Raw genomic sequence first — 18,429 nt, 5'->3', positions numbered from 1 at the left:
CCAGATTTGAAGATAGATTACTCACCTTCTCAACTTCCAGATTTGAAAATAACTTATTCACCTTATGTTTTGATAAATTGCCGAATTAAATAACAATAGAAAATGTATAGCATTTTTTATCAAACATAAAAATAACGTCATCAAATCACAAATGACAAATGCCAGTACTTATAAATATTAGAATATGTATCAAATATAATTGTATTTAATATTTTATCTATATAATAAGTAATTAACTTTTTTTCTAATGTAAAACTTATATACATTTGATTTAAATAAACATATATAGTAAGCCAAATCTATAATAACATGAACACTTTACCTGTAAACAAATAATTGATAAAGACGGTATATGAAAATTAATTTTTTATAGAAAAACATAGTTTCAATGTAGAATTTAAAAATATAAAATAAGTACACACAAGTAGGTATAAGGCTTTCAATAGAAGCTTTTAACAGTAAATGTTCTTTAGTAGTTTTAACAGTAAATGTTCTTTAGTAGTGATACAAAAGCAACATATGTATATGAAGAGACATTCTAGGGTATTAGGTTAGAGAGGCATTGACAACTCAATAAGTTTCATCATTTTCATATATTTATTTTTATTATAAAATACTACATTATTATTTTTTTAAAATGTAAAAAAACAATAAATTTTAACCACCAATAATAATATATTTAAATTTATTTTTTACTTTTTATCAGTTATATTATATATAATTTTTTATGGAACGATATTATCATTTACCACCAGCAAAAAGCATTTTAGTTTTTCTTATAAACTCAAACGGTATCGTTAAAATGACTTGCAATCGGTTTGACAAAGTCTTTTAGGTAAATATTTTTATTTTGTTTATATAAAAGCGTAACACATATTTATAAGTATTTTTAATATGAATAAATTTGCTTCTTATAAAGTATGAATCTATCAAAATAAAATTTTAACATATAGATACAGACTTTTGGTTTCGTAAAATGTTTTGAATACCCTATAACCAAACTTAAAATAAAATGTGATCATAAAAGGTATATGAATTAACGTTTTCACTTATATCAACTTATTATTGATTGTAGATAATATAATACTATAACTTTTAGCTTTATTATTTTAATAATATACAATTTCGAATACCAATTTATTTGAAGAGTGCGAGAGTAGTAGTTAAACCATAAAAAAATAGGTTAGACAGCATGTTATTTGATATGTGGTTTACATACCAAGAAATATACTCGATAATAGTCCAAAGCTGTTTGAGTGTAATGTGGGAGAGAAAGAAATTTAAGCGCTTCGTAATCCACGTATAAATGAGTGTTTCTTAATTATTTTGGAATACATTTAAGTAAATATTTAACACGAGAACTTAAATTATGTTCAATTCTATGAAATTGCAATGTGTTTTTTATTTTTAACCCAAAAACGTGTATTTGTATTTTTAATCTAAATTAAGAACATATTTTATTTTTATTTTTATTTTTAGCAAAAAATAACATCAGTTTTAATCTAAAACATATGTTATTAAGAATAACATATCAACTAGGACATGTATGCTCATTTTGATGATAATTGCCTCGTAACCTTATATCATTATGATTAGGGATGTGCAAAAGATCCGTTGGAGCGGACCGGTCCGGACCCGGACCCGGATATTCATATTAGTGGGTCGGTTTTTGGATTTTGTTTTTACCACTAATCGGGTTTGGACCGGTCAGACCCAGAATACCGGATTTAACCCAGACCGGACCGGAAAACATTTTTACCTTAATACCCTTAATTGATATCGCCTACAAATATTTATTACTGATCCAGTCTTATATCTATGACGTTTCTAAATATAAATAAATGAATTTTAAAGATCTAATTCACTATTGTTATCGTCCTTTAATGATTATAAAAGTCAAATAAAAAATTTTCAAATGAGTATGAGCTAAGTGAAATATGTAATAAAAAAATATATTATTAATTGATTATAATAATATTTTATTCCTTTCACCAAAATATATTGGTATTTGTTTTGAAGAACACAACATAAAACTTATTACATTTATTTCATTACGATACATTGAGTGACATATAATTTTACTAGACATTGATTTAAAAAAAAAATCAGATTGATATAATGCTAATTATTACATTTGCATTCATCTTCTTCTATATATATTTTTTAGTCGAATTGTGCAAACAACAAAGATACAAATGATAGATGTTACGTAGTAATATTATAATTTGAAATATAATATTAGAGACGAGAGTAACATGACAAACAAAACTCGAAACCATAAACAACAAAAATGTGAAACCCAGTTTGGTGCCCGGAACGGACCAAAATCGTAACCAACATTGCCAAAGTCTAATTCGGTCCAAAACCCGAAACCCGATTTAATACCCGAAAGCGGACCGAAAAGAACATGGACCCGGACCCGATACACCCAAAAACGATCTGGTTTTTGGGTAAGGTAATTCATAATTTTCGGTCTTCGAGCCGGTCCGATCTAGGTCTTGCCCGTTTCTCATCCCTAATTATGACACGTATTCATAGTTTTGAAAAAAAAAAATAAAGTGAGATCGTATGTATATGAATTATTGAAATAAATTTCAAAGAAAATCAACTGTATCTAATATTGGATAGTCTTTCAACTTGAACGACATTACATATAATAAACAATCAATTTATTTATACATTTCAAATTAGAAATGTCTAAGGAAAACTAATTGTTGATGCATTACATGTTTATTGGAATATGATATGTTTTCAAAATGAAATTAACACCTAAGAAATCTATTAACAAAAAAAAATGCCACCTGGACATATTCTACAAACCCAAATCACTTTCTCAGCTACTCTCTCTCAATCACAGTTTCCCTCTTCCATCTTCAACCCTTCTCTTACATCCGACAATGGCGCCGTCACCACCATCCCTCATCACAACTAAACCTTCCCTCGCCATCTGGATCTTCATTACCTCTTTCGGTCACTGTCGAACTGTTTGAAACCGTAACAATCACCGTCGTAAGTTCTCTCAAACCCGCCCCTTGACAACAGATGCCGCCCCCATTGGAAAACGGATACTAGAGAGTCGTCGTAGATCCCCCATTAGATCGCAATCTTAACATTATTCATTAAATGAAACTAATCGCCGTCCGCTACCAGATAAATAGTAATAGACGGAAATTAGTATTTGATGGCCGTCTAGAGACAATTGATCGCCGAAAGGAACAAATCGTCGGAATAAAATAAATCGCCGCCGTCGCATCACGCGGGTACGCTACTAGTATATATATATATATATATATATATATATATATATATATATATATATATATATATATATATTATTTATTTATTTGTAATACCAATAATATTTAAAGAAAAAACAATTTATTATTTAAAACGGTGAATTGCTAGCTTTTTAAAAATAAATATTGTGTCTTTATATCAAAACTTGAAAATGTCGTATACAAAGACAAAATTTTGTCATTTATTTGTAATTCTATTATTCAACTATCTTCCTTAATTTTAATCTGGGTTATTTATAATTTTAGTCAAACTAAAAAATCATCTTATCAAAGAGACAATTTTTAAAATATTCAAAAAAAATTATTATTTTGTTCCAAAATCAAAAAGTTTCCTTTAGCTATATGTCAAAACAGTTTATGATTCTAATTTAATTTTCTTTTTACATCCCCTTGTTCCTTTCACAAACAAATAAACACATTTTTGAATTATCAAGCTCCACCCTACTTCATTTTCAACTCACTTTTCTCTCATTGATCACTCTTCATCATCATTTTTTTGCTTCTTTTTGTAGAATCACAACAAAGAAAGCAAGACAAACATGTATGTAAATTAGGATGTTATTATGCTGCGAATTTTAATTTGCTAATTGTTACCAACCTTTCACATGAATTTAGTCACAAACACAACCATTAACTAATTTTAGCCCACGAAGTGATTTAACTACAACTCAAATTGTAGTATTTCAGCACATTTATCAGCATATAAAAGTGCAAATCTATAAGAGCTTAATCTGTGGAATTATAATAGCTCAAACCAAGTTTCCCCTAAATATAAATATAAATTTGAAAGACCAAAAAAGCAACCACATATCGAATATGTTGGAATTTGGTTCCTAAGAAGTTATAGTAAAATGTTGAGACTGATATTATTAGAAAAGCAACCACATACCCCTTTATTCTTTGGCTGTTCTCATTTTGGTTTTGAATAAATCTTCTGGTTTGGGTTTTGAAACAAATATGGAATTGAGTTTTGAAAAATTAGGGTTTCATATGGAAATTATTGGGAGGTCGCGAGTGCTAAGGTTAATGTGCATTTCAAATTTTGAATGAATGGAGTATAGGGATAGGGATTTTGAAATCAAAATCAAGAGAATTATGGCACCGAGATTTGAGGCTGATTGAAGATTTGGAAGAAAAATTCCTCATTTACAAGAGAAATTCACGACAGAAATATCAAATTGAAGAGTAGTAAATGTATATAAAAAGGCAAGAAGGTTACATTCGTAGTTTTACAGTGAAGTTAATTACGCGGGAAAATAACCTGAGGAGGACACCTCAAAAAATTTGAAAAAAATAAAAATATAAATACAAATCATAAAATCGAGCATAATACTATATCAGAGAGAAAAAAAATTGGAATATTTTTTTTGGATCATTAATATTGAAGCATGGATCATTTTTATAATCCATGATTCAATTTTTATGATCCATGATTCAATTTTAATAATCCAAAATTCTTTTTTCAATTTCTTTTCTCTCCGATATAGTACTATGTTCGATTTTATGATTTATATTTTTTTTAAATTTTTTTTAAGGTGTCCTCACGAGTTCTAACCGATAAAAGAGTCCTCACCGGAACCGGACCATATATATATATATATATATATATATATATATATATATATATATATATATATATATATATATATATATATATATATATGCTTAGGTTATTGTATTCTGACTAATTATTGTGTGGATGTAAGAATGATTGTTGACCAATCATTTTAGTTATTTTAAGAAAATGATTAATACATATTATTGAATTAAAGATAATTGAAAAATACCATCTAAATTCATTGTAAGGGTATTTTAGTAAAATAACATAATTTAAAAAAAGGAAAATTATAGATTTTAGGGAACAATTAATTCTCTAAACTTTAAAGTTTTGATTTTTCGTGATAATAATTATATTAATTCGGACATTCTAAAAGAATGTATTCATATTATCTTAAAAAACCATTCTATTCTGACAGAATACTATAAACATATATTATCAAAATTAATATTTTTTAATGAATACAAATTTTATATGAAACGGATTTTTATGTTTTAGAATCAGTAACTAAATTCATTCTTAAAAGATACAACTATGAACATAAATTACATTCATTCTGAAAAAATACGACTAATGATGGTAACAATTACATTGATTCTTAAAGGAATAAAATTGAGAATGGTTAAAAAACAATAAAAACATTGAAATCAAAGTAAAATACTAATACATTCTAAGAGAATATTGTTGTTAATCCATTCTAACAGAATAAAAAATCCATTCTGAATGAATAGCAAATCCATTCTGTAAGAATACAAAGTCATTATCATGCCGGTGGTTTCACATCACTATGTAATTGAATCCTTCCATGTTAAATGAACCCCAACAAGATCCAAGAAAGTCTTGAAAGCTGGAAACTGTAATTGAATCTGAACGACAGAATTCCGATTCACTCTGTCTTTATCCCCTTGACAACTGGAATGGAATCATATACACTATAAATCCTTTATCTGTTGAACATTATGTGAATCCTAAAAACAATCTTTGTGAAGACTTCTAGTGGGTTCTTCATCAGGCAAAAAAGTGGCATCGCGAATTGTCCAACAAAGTCCCATCTAGATGAACTGGAAACAACAAGTATGGTTCATGTATCCAAGGTTGTTCCAATGTGGCCTGCCTAATAGAATAGAATCGTGTTAACAAATAAAAAATTATTTACTCAATCACACTCAACAAATTTTGATTAGGTGAAACGAAAAGAGATGATTTTATATTATCACAGATCTGATTGTGGATATAAATAAGCTACCTTTATTGGAATAATGGCATGATACAACAATGGCTGTAGATCGGGAGGTTAAACAGGGCGGATACATGAATTTCTTCGTTTACCAACTCCAGCTGATCATGATTATGAATCAAAACTTTCTTCATTGCATAAGTGCCATCCTCTGGAGATCAAATTAATTCATAACTAGAACGAAATCAACAGATGCAATGCAGTTACTTTGAAACCCTAGAAATGGAATCTCAAAATCAGGGGTTTCTGTTTACTGGAGATGTGAGAGGGGTCTTTGAACTTCTTAGAGGCGTCACTCGCGGAAGCGTCGGTAAAGGCCTCCCTAACAAGGAAGACGTATGCAAACACAATAACCTAACCGTATATATATATATATATATATATATATATATATAGGGTTAGGTTATTGTTTTTTAACTATCTATTGTGTGCATGTAGGATTGATTCTGGACCAATCATTTTAGTTATTTTAAGAAAATAATTAATGCATATTACAGGTTGAAGATATAATGAATACTAATTAAATCTTCAGCATTTAATATGCATTAATTACTTTCTTAAAATAACTAAAATGATTTGTCCAGAATCAATCCTGCACACAATAGATAGTAAAAACATTTGAACCTAACTCTCTCTCTCTCTCTCTCTATATATATATATATATATATATATATATATATATATATATATATATATATATATATATATATATATATATAGAGAGAGAGAGAGAGAGAGAGAGAGAGTGGCGGTTAGGGTGAGGTTAGGAAGAAGAACCAGATACGTGTTTGTGTTTGTGTAGTCAATTAGGATTTTAAATCCTTAAACTAACTTGCCTAAATTAAAGGGATTAATTAATTAATTATTTAATTACCAAAACAAATTAATAGGTAAGATTACAAATTTACCCTTATTTGGGTTTTTGAAATGATTCGCCCACAATCATTTTGCATCCACATAATAAATACTAAAAATACATGAACCTAGTTTTCTCTCTGTATATATATATATATATATATATATATATATATATATATATATATATATATATATATATAGCGAAAGGTTATATGGAAAATAAAAAAACCTAAAAATAAATAAAAAAAATACTTAGAGATCATAATTTTTTTTTAAATTTATATTATGAAAAATCACAATTTTTTTTTTTGTAAATTCGCTGAAAAAGAATTAAAAAATCTATTTTTTTTTCTTTTTTGTTTTTTTTTTAAAATTTCAGCGAAGTTATATAAAATGTTGGGAATAGTATTATAACATATTTAATGTAATACTATTCATATCTATAAATGAGGTAAGGTTGAAAATTAATGGAAATAAAATAAAATAAAATATAAAAAATAAAAATGGATTGGAGATGCTTTTATAATACTTTTTTTTCCTCTAAGATAAATGAAACATACAACGGTTTTGCCATTTTTTTTTCTTTTGAAGATATGTTGGAAAGTTAGACATGCAGACTTTTTTTTTCATAAACACGAAATATATCATTTTGACTTTTAAGTCAACAAACATAATCACAGAGCTTTTGTAAAAGATTTTTCATTAAATTTAATATTACAAATATTTTTCATGATAAAGACAATAGCCAAAATTTTACAAGTTTTGTGTAACTAAAATTAAATACTTACCGGAAGAGTCGGAAACACATATCCAATTTCATATATGACAAAATCTTTTAACCCCATAATAATTGTTGGCAATATTTAAATTTGTTTGCAATTGTATCTATTTATCTTTTTGAACGAGAAAAGGTTATTTTATTAAATATACCAACAAGATGCTAGATATCAAAATTTTTAAATGAGAAGGGCAAGAAAAAAGGGAAAAACATTTCAATCTACATTCAGTTATATGTCATATTTTATTAATCCAAATGTAACTAATCGTCTTTGTTTATTGTAGAAGGATATCATTTGGCTATCTTTCATATGTTGTGGATACATATCCATTGAGGTGGGGTACAATAGCAGTTATATGATTGTTCTGATTGTGAAATGATTATGACCGTTGATTACGCACCATCTACACACCAAATTTCATATCGTTTTCGTGAATCGTGATAGTTCTGCAAATGTTTTTCATGACGGGCTTTCGGAAACATAAAAATATATCATGTTTGTTTAATTGAAATTAAATATTTACGGTAAAAATCAAAGCTCATATTCAATTGTGATAAGGAAAAGACATTTCGTCACCAAAATGTTAGGTAGTTAATAAATGAAATATGAATTTTGCTAGATCAATATTTAATTTGTACATCATGCCCTTCAGACCAATTAAACACCCAAAAATGTAAGGTATCCGCTTTATAGAAGGGTATATTTGCTGAAAATTCGTTAATTTTTTTTTGAAGTTTTACGGTTATAACTTAGCACAGGTTTTTTCTTACATTAATACTAAAAATTTATCCAACATTTTTTAAATTTGACGTTTAACTTGTTAGAACGGAGGGAGCGGTGTTACGATTGCCCATTCCATTTTGTTTGCCAAATCAGTATCATCTTAACTTCCTTCTCATTTTTACCATACATGTCTAAAATGTTGTCATTGCTTTGCCATGTGGTGCTAATTTTTTTATTTAAACAATTTAATATATATAACAATTAAAAATTGAGTAAATTACACCAATGGTCCCTATGGTTTGGGATAATTTGCACGTTTGGTCCCTAACTTATTTTTTTAACCTGGAAGGTCCTTATTGTTTCTTTTTGTTACGCGTTTGGTATCTGTCTTACCTAAATAGACTATTTTCCCTTGATTTTTTAATTTATTTAATTAAATACACCCCAACTCTACCCCCTCACTTTACCTTACGTACCTCACCATTTTTCTTTATTTAAATAATAGTCTTTTTAGGTAAGACATGGACCAAACGTGTAACAAAAACAAACAGTAGGGACTAGGCGCGTAACAAAAAGAAACAATAGGGACCTTCCGAGTTAAAAAAATAAGTTAGGGACCAAGCGCACAAATTACTCAAATCATAGAGATCATTCGTGTAATTTACTCTTAAAATTTTCGTCTATTGAAATTAAAAACACACAACAATGAAATTCAAAATAAAAACTTAAAAATACAAAAAAGGAATAATTAAAACATGTTAAATTTAATTTATTGTTTAACTGAAACGTGTTTTTAGAGTGTTCAAACAATATATGTTACCAATTTATTAAAAAAACAAAACAGTTAATATTTTTTATTTTTAGATAATCTAATGATCTTATTTAATTATAATCATATAACATAGATATTAGATCTCAAAATTCTAAAATATATTATCTAAAAATATATTTTGTTTCGTATGATATCCTATCTTCTCGCTATGTCTTCTCAATGCATTCTATTGAATCCATTGGTGTCATTTCTTTTCTTGAAGAGATGAAAGAATTAAATGGAAGAGAAAGGAGAAATAGTTCTGCATGACTTGCAAATCTAACTTTAGGAGGAGACTACGCAATGGGGAAGATGGAACCCGATCTTTAGTGGAAAATGTAAGTGAGTATAAAGTATTAAAAAAGAATCATGAAGAATATGAGGCCCATCTCCAAGAAGGTACAATTGAACTTTTGAGGAAATTCATGTATGACGATATCGGAAGCAACCTATTCTGCAACCCATCCAACTCGTCCTAGTAGTTATATGTTTTGGATGTTTTTATTTGGACTTCTCTATGTTTATGTTTATTGTTGTGGTTGATACAAATTAAAATCGAGTTTATTTTTATTATCATATTTTTCTTCATTACGATAAAAATCTGAATTCACATTTTAAAAAGTTTTAGAAAAAACAATTAAATTAGTGACATATTATCAACAATGACCCTTCACAAACCATATCCAACCCCTTATTCATCATGAAACCTTCAAATCCGTCTTTAAAGGTGGTCATTGTTAAATCCTTTCACATACATAGTAGTAACGAGATGTTCTTTGTTTTGTTAATATCTTGAATCCCTTGTCTCCACAACCCTATGGCTCAACACATCCCTATCTATCCACATCGAGTCTCCGACTCTAAAGGGGCGTGTTAATGTATCCCACACCCCCTTCTCTCCACAAGAGCTCTTTTGGAGAGTTTATCTTGGACTCCACGTACATTTACACAAATCACCATATAACCTCTTCATTTTTGGTATATATTGATTACCGTGTTATTCTTTGCTATGTAAAATAAGGAGATAATCGAGCCTCCGACTTTGAGGGGAAGTGTTAATGTATCTCGCACCCCTTCTCTCCACAAGTGTTCTTTTGAAGAGTTTATCTTGGATTCCATATATATATGTATAACCTCTCCATTTTTTGTATATATTGATTACCCCGTTATTCTTTGCTGTATGAAATAAGGAGAAAGGGTGGGAATGATGAAGTAAGTAATTTGTTGATTCTTCTTACAGGAGGCAAACTCGTCAATTTGAGATATATATATATATATATATGATATGTGCTGGATTTTGCCATATGGAGAAAAAAGACAATGAAGTCATAATGAAACAAAATGTCAACATTTTCACGATTTCAAAGAAGAATCTTAAAAACAAAGGACTACGAAATTTGGAACAAACACCATTTACCCCACAAAACAAAACCATTATGTTATCATGGCACACATTTTAACCTCATTTTGTAATCATAGATTCCTCAGTTAATTTTATAAATTAAGTATTCGTATGAAATTCTTCGAAGCATACCTCAAAAAATAAATCCTCTCTCTCTCTCTCTCTCTCTCTCTCTCTCTCTCTCTCTCTCTCTCTCTCTCTCTCTCTCTCTCTCTCCAGTTGACTATGGGCTCGGAAGGTGTTGTGAAGAAGCCATTGCAATACCCAATTGCTCGTAGAGATGAATCCGTGGTTGATAACTACCATGGTGTTGCTATTTCTGATCCTTACCGATGGTAAATTCACTTTGTTTATTTTTGTCTTATCTATATTTTACTTTTTTTTTTGCACTTCTTCGGGATCATTTTATTTTCGAAAAGAATTCCTTAAAAGAACCATGGAAAGCAAACAATATTTTACTAAATTATATGTCAAATCGGATCTTGCATTCTTAAAGAGGTATCTTAATTATACAACAATAGAAATTTGATAGTATATAGAACTAGTAGCATCTACGAAATCCTAAATATATACAAATTTGTGTACTATATAGGATTGAAGATCCTGATTCCGAAGAGGTAAAAGAATTTGTGGCAAATCAGATGAAAGTAACGGAATCAGTGCTCAGGAATTGCGATTCCAGGGACAGACTTCGTGACAAATTGACCAAGTCATATGACTACCCTCGCTACGGATGCCCGTTTCAAAAAGGGAATAAATATTTCTATTTTCATAATCCCGGTCTTCGCTCTCATCCAATCCTTTATATCCAGGTATGTATGCTTCGGAATATGAGTCACCATTCTCATGATATAAAAACGACTCAATCTGTGTTATAAGTATTTAGATTGTGTTTTAAAACATTTTAATTTTCAGGAATTTTTTTTTATTTAAATATATATATTTACTTGACTGGATTAATTTTCAGGATAGTTTAGATGAAGAAGGTGAGGTTTTGCTCGATCCAAATGGACTAAGCGAGGATGGAACAGTGGCTTTACGAGTTTTTGAGGTCAGCCATGATGCAAAATACTTGGCCTATGGTTTAAGCTCGAGTGGAAGTGATTGGTTAACCCTTCAAGTTATGAATGTGGATGACAAAATCGTTCAACCAGACAAACTTTCTTGGGTAAGATCTTAGATTAATTACATTCCTAAACTTTCATATGTTTTCTTAATTATGTTAATTACTAGGTGTGGGAACCATGTATTACACAAGTTAATTAAAAATAAATATATAAATGTCTAAATATTTAAGAATTTTGAATTTATAAGAAACTAAGAAAAATAATGAATTATTAAAAATGATTTTTTTAACTTTTAAATTTAAATAAATAAACAAAATAAAGTAATGAACTTTAATTTGAGAATTTTGAAATAAGAAAGTAAGTTCATAAATGAAATTGATATTCATTTATTACTACATTTATTGTAATTATTACATTAAAATATTATGTTGAATTTATTAAAATAGAAACACTCATAAAATGACTTGTGGAAAACAAATTAATTCAAAATAACCACAAAATGACATTTGACAAATTGAATGAGAGTATGACATGTGGCAAAAAAACTTTCATTTATTAGATTAGATATAACTAAATAACATGCATTATTGTAGTATTATATTGAAGAAAAAAACGGAAAAGAATTCATTTTAATCGTTTACAAAATTCTCATGATCCTTTTGATAGGTGAAATTTACGTCGATCAGTTGGACTCATGACACGAAGGGATTTTTCTACTGCCGATTTCCTGCTCCCAAGTAATTAATTATTTCTTTTATAATTAAATATAATCTTTTTTTAGATTATAGTTTTATATAAAATAAAGACGAATTTGCGTAACATTGTTTAGGGAGACCCAAAAGATGGATGTGGGCACGGAAGTAAACGTTAACTATAATCATCAACTCTATTACCATTTATTAGGGACGAAACAATCAGAAGATATATTATGTTGGAATGATCTTGAGAACCCTACACATATTCTTGAAGCAAGACTTGCGGATGATGGAAAGGTGGTCATAAGATCTTTGTTGTTAGGTCGCCTACAATGCATTCAACCTTATAGAGCTTAATGGATCGTCGTTTTATTATTTTATTTTTCATACAACTCTAGCATTTTTTCCTCTACAATATATTAAACTCTACAAAAAAATCAATGAAATATTTCTTTTAAATGATTTTTTTTCTTTCCATCAAAGAGTTCAATGGCCATTGAACTTTATATCCTTGGAATGCCAACGATGCATCCCACTATGTTTGGAATTTAATCAATTGAAAACTATACATTCCACCTCATTCAACTTTTCCATTAAACTATGCATCGTGGATGCTATTATAGGTTTTGAAGTTAACGTTTGAAAAGTTTAACAAGTAATCAGTTTTGCTCCATTTTGCAGTATCTTCTTATGAATATATGTAAAGGTGCGGCACGACTCAACAAATTCTATTGTTGCGATTTATCTACTTTACCAAATGGTGTTGAAGGTCATAAAGGAAAAGGCATTCTCCCCTTCGTGAAGGTTATTGATAATTTTGAGGCAAATTATGAAGCCATTGTAAACAATGACACAATCTTTACCTTCCTGACTAACAAGCATGCTCCAAGGTACAAGTTAGTTCGAGTAGATCTCAAGAAACCGAGAATTTGGAGCAAAGTGCTCAAAGAATCAGAAAAGGATGTAATCGATTCGGCTCTACCCATAAATGGAAACCAGCTGATCGTTAGTTATTTGAGTGATTGTAAACATGTTTTGCAAATACGAGACTTGGAGAAAGGTGACTTGTTGCATACATTGCCTATTGATATTGGTAGTGTCAACTACATTAGCGCTAGGCGCCAAGATACTATGTTTTTCGTTAAGCTTAGTAGTTTCATCACCCCGGGTGTCGTTTATCAGTTTGATTTGAAAACTATGGTTCCACAAGTGAAGGTTCTGCGTGAGATTGTGGTTTCGGGATTTGATCAAGCCGCATATCATGCTAATCAGGTATGCATTTATGAACTTCAATGTAAGCGTAATTAACACCTTTTTTGTTACGCAAGACATACAAGACGAGATATAGTGGGTTGTATTGCATTAATATGCATTGGACTTAAAATGAGGTTGATGTCAATAATCCTCATTCCCAGTCTCTCTTTTTGCATGAAATTGGAGTGAGACTGAGATTAACAGGGAATCACACTCGATCTCTCGTATGTGCAGAAGACATGAATGCCCTCCCCACCTTCCTCAGCCCTACAAAGTACTAGAAATAGGGACCACCACCAGGGGCTTTATCCTTTAACCTCGCAAGGGGGTGCGCCCTTGATCCCCGCCATTCGTCATGTTTGGGATCAATGTCGCCTTATATATAAGTGTGCACCCCATACTACCTAAATACTATTAGATCATATTCTTAATCATTTGGCACTTATAGCAATTCCAATTAACTATAATGGTCGGTCATACTAAAATCACTAACATAAAGCTTCTCCAATACCATGGACTCTCTTTAGTCATGTTGTATGTAGCAAACAAAGTCCTAGAGATACATTTTAACTTTACTTATGTTTTAGGTGTTTGTGCATAGTAAGGATGGAACACAAGTACCTGTATTTATCATGGCTCGGAAGGATTTAGTTTTGGATGGATCGCACCCTTGCTTATTGTTTGGATACGGTGGATATGGTGTTAGTTTAACACCATCATTTGACATTACTCGTGTGGTTTTAGCACGTCATCTAGGTGTTGTATTTTGTATAGCAAATATTCGTGGTGGTGGAGAGTATGGAGAAGAATGGCACCAAGCCGGTTCACTTGGAAATAAGCAAAATTGCTTTGATGACTTCATTTCAGTCGCTGAGCACCTTATTTCTTCAGGTTATACTAACCCTAGCAAGTTGTGTATAGAAGGTGGAAGCAATGGTGGCACCCTCATTGGTGCTTGCATTAATCAGGTAGGTATCTTTTTTTTTTTCTCTACTCCAATAGCCAAACTATGACACAACATTGATTCGTTAATTATGGTTGTGACAGAGACCAGATTTATTTGGTTGTGCTCTAGCTCATGCTGGTGTCATGGACATGTTACGATACCATAAGTTTACTATCGGTGAGTATACATGTGACAATGTGTTCTACATGTCTTTGAGGAGTCGTGCTTGTTTTTTTTATTTGTTTGCCATAAAAATTGATCATTTTCGTGCTTTAATTAGGTCATGCTTGGCTTTCCGAGTTTGGTTGTTCAGATAAAGAAGATGATTTTCATTACTTAATCAAGTGAGTCAAATCGTTTCTCAACGCACATTCATAGTATTATCTTAAAGGACGATCGTGCCACGGTCTTTAATCAACTCCGTGACAAACTCTTGAATTATCTCGTTAACAACTTTTGATTATTAGGTATTCGCCTTTGCATAATGTTAAACGACCATGGGAAGATGCTTCGATAAGGGTCATTCAATATCCATCAACAATGTTATTGACTGCTGATCATGACGATCGTGTTGTGCCATTGCACACATTGAAATTACTAGTGGTGTGTTTAATTTTGTTATTAGTCACAAGTTAAATTACAGTAATTCTCATGGTTTATTCAATTCTTTGATTGTATGATTCATCTTGTAGACCATGCAACATGAGCTATGTACAAGTGTGAAGAACAGTCGACAGATAAACCCGATCATCGGAAGAATCAGTAGCAAATCAGGGCATGGATGTGGGACCTCAACCCAAAAAATGGTAAGTTTGTAACTTCAACTTTGTACTCTAAGTTGATCTTTTCTGGCATGGAACTTAATGTGAAATATGGATTAATTGCAGATCGATAAACGGGTAGATTGTTATAGCTTCATGGCAGAAGCAGTGGGTGCACACTGGATAGATTAACATTTATGTTGTATAAGAAATGAAGCGCATGTGTCTACTTCCAAGTCATCATACATTATATTTTTAATTAAATAGCATTAAATATTACATTTTTGTAGCATTTACAAACAAAATATGACGTATAACAATATTCTGTTATTAAATTTGTACAAAATAAAATATCCTAAATAGTAAGTTAATATTTGTTAAAATATTTTATTTTGTACAATATAAGACAAGTTAAAATCTTTTGTACGTGTTAATGGGATTGAGATCTATCAAATATAAATCGAAATAATTACAAATCTAGTCTAACAATGATAACTATGATACTTGGTCATTTTTCTTTCCAATGATAACAATGATAACTGGATGTAGAATTGAGAAATAGCTTATGTGGTAGAACATTGGTAAAGATACAGACATCTTGACATCTTGATAGGAGAAAAAAATATCTGCCACACAAAACTGCTCAATAACATTTTTTTTCTCAAACAAAATGGATGTATATCTTTATATTTGTTAGTTTGTTGGTGATAACGTGGAGACAAGGAACTTCTCGGTACCAAATTCATTGTAAAATTTTTGGGATTGACACAAAAAAAAAACATTTAGAAATGGATTGTTCGTCCAAGAGTTTTAGTTTTGAGCTCATTAAAGAGTTTTCCGGTTATGCTTACAAACAAATTTTCGAACTCGAAGTTTAAATGTAGTTTGTCGGTCAAGATGAAGTTTTTTTTTAAAAAAAAATCGAAAAGTCAAGGGGTAAATTCTACATAACAAAATGTCAAAACTAACATATAGGTAGTTGAGATGCCCTCTTGAGTGTTTAAATTCTACTTGGGACATAGATGAACTTAAGCAAAGTGTTGTACTCTAAAAAAAATATGTTCATTCTTTTAAATATGTATTATAATCATTTATTTTTTCATTTAAGCTTAAACAAGAAAAACAAATGATTATAATACATATTTAAAAGAATGCAAACTATATATATATATATATATATATATATATATATATATATATATATATATATATATATATAGTTGAGATGCCTCTTGAGTGTTTAAATTCTACTTCGGACATAGATGAACTTAAGCAAAGTGTCTGTACTTTAAAAAAATATGTTATTTTTTAAAATATGTATTATAATCATTTATTTTTTTCATTTAAGCTTAAACAAGAAAAACAAAGACAAAACTGCACAAATGGTCCCCGTGGTTAGCTCAAAATTGCCACTTTGGTCCAAAAAAGTTTGGACTAGCACTAGAGGTCCAAACTTTTCATTTTGTTGTAAGTTTAGTCCGATTTGATTTGCACTTTTTTGTATTGACGATTTTGTCCCTTATTATTTTATTTATTAATTTTCTTTTATTACAACAATTTAAAAACAATTAAGAAAAAACCAAAAATAAAATACCCCTAACACGTCTCTCTCTCTCTCTCTCATGTTCTTCATTTCTACTTCAAAATACTCATTTCCCTCAAATCTGTCATGTACGATGGCCTACAAATCCACCATCATCGAGACCAACAAGGTCTATCTGTTTTCCGACAACATATACATTCAGAAAATTGCTACTTCTCCGACGACGTTGATGATCCGACGAGCATAGAGATGAACAAATCTGACGAGATATCTAGGGTTTGTTGAGGTGGTGGCGTCGACGAAGGCTCGGGTTCGGACGACACACTGGTTTGAGAAACGTCGTAGGGGTTGGGGTTTTGCTGTTTAGGGTTTGAAAAGCATTGTATGGTAGCTCAAACATGAAGATCTATTGTCACCGTCGTTTTTTTGGATTTGAACAGATCTAGCGAGATATCTGACGGCGTTTAGGGTTTCAGCCGTCCATTTCTCTCCTTCTCCAGCGAGGTGCCATTATTTGCAAAAACCCTAGCGCCGCCACCCTCTAGTTTTTCGAAACCCTAGATTTCCAGATCTGTTGTCACCCTCGTTTTTTGCTTCGATCCACAGACGTGAAGATCTGGAAATCCTTGGTTTTTTGCTTCGAACAATAGATGGATTAAAGATGATTTTGCTCCGACGAGTGTTGTGCATTGAATCAGGTTTATGTGTTGGGTCTTGTATATCAGATTTCTAGTTTTGTATATCAGATCTTCTTGAACATATGTATGGATGTATTTGATATCATCTGTGTTTAACCATTTCTGGGTTTTTAATGTGTTCTTATATGTTAGATTTCTAATTTTTGTGTGTTTGTTCATCGAGAGAAAGAGAGAGAGAGAGAGAGAGAGAAGGGGGGAGAGAAAGAGAGAGTTATGTATGTGTGTGGTGTTCATTGGAGCTAGGTAAACTTTCTGATGACTGAAGGTTCTGGCGATTAAGGTTACAAAGGAAGCTTCAGCGTCGACGGTGGTGGTGGTTGGTGTTGGTGGCGGCGGTGATGTTGACCGGTGGTGGTGTTGGTCTTTTGCATTGTAAAAGAGAGAGTGGGAAGGATATGAGTAATATTTTAGTTTTTATTTTCTTTTAATCATAAAAATATTTAAATAAATAAAATAGAAACTGAAAAAGAAAAGAAATAAGGGTAAAATTGTCATTATAAAAAAGTTCAAAATAAATTGGACCAAATTTGCAACAAAATGAAAAGTTTGGACCTCTGGTGCTAGTCCAAACTTTTTTGGACCAAAGTGGCAATTTTGAGCTAACCATAGGGACCATTTGTGCAGTTTTGTCAAAAACAAATGATTATAATACATATTTAAAAGACAAAACTGCAAATTTGGTCCTTGTGGTTTGCAAAAACCTTTGGATGGGGTCCAAAAAGTTTCTAGCTTGCACCGAAGGTCCAAAATCAAGGTTTTCGTGGGTTTTTAGTCGATTCCGTCATTGTCCGTTTGTTTGGA

General features: G+C 30.5%; 1 protein-coding gene across 1 annotated transcript; it reads left to right on the top strand.

Moving 5' to 3' along the window:
- The first annotated feature begins 10,804 nt into the window (after positions 1-10,804).
- Positions 10,805-15,722, top strand: LOC145134391 (uncharacterized). Its single transcript, XM_079069243.1, has 12 exons — positions 10,805-10,999; positions 11,257-11,476; positions 11,632-11,832; positions 12,398-12,468; positions 12,561-12,723; positions 13,108-13,698; positions 14,268-14,648; positions 14,728-14,803; positions 14,907-14,970; positions 15,094-15,229; positions 15,319-15,432; positions 15,514-15,722. Exons 1-12 carry the CDS (start codon positions 10,890-10,892, stop codon positions 15,577-15,579), a joined length of 2,193 nt encoding a protein of 730 aa, XP_078925369.1. The 5' UTR covers positions 10,805-10,889; the 3' UTR covers positions 15,580-15,722.
- The last annotated feature ends 2,707 nt before the right edge of the window (positions 15,723-18,429 follow it).

This window comes from Lactuca virosa, chromosome 8 (assembly GCF_052849685.1).
Source record: "Lactuca virosa cultivar CGN04683 chromosome 8, Lactuca_virosa_CGN04683_v6, whole genome shotgun sequence".
Taxonomy (NCBI): Eukaryota; Viridiplantae; Streptophyta; class Magnoliopsida; order Asterales; family Asteraceae; genus Lactuca; species Lactuca virosa.
Note: the sequence above shows the minus strand (reverse complement) of the source record. Positions and strands in the feature narration are given on the sequence as shown.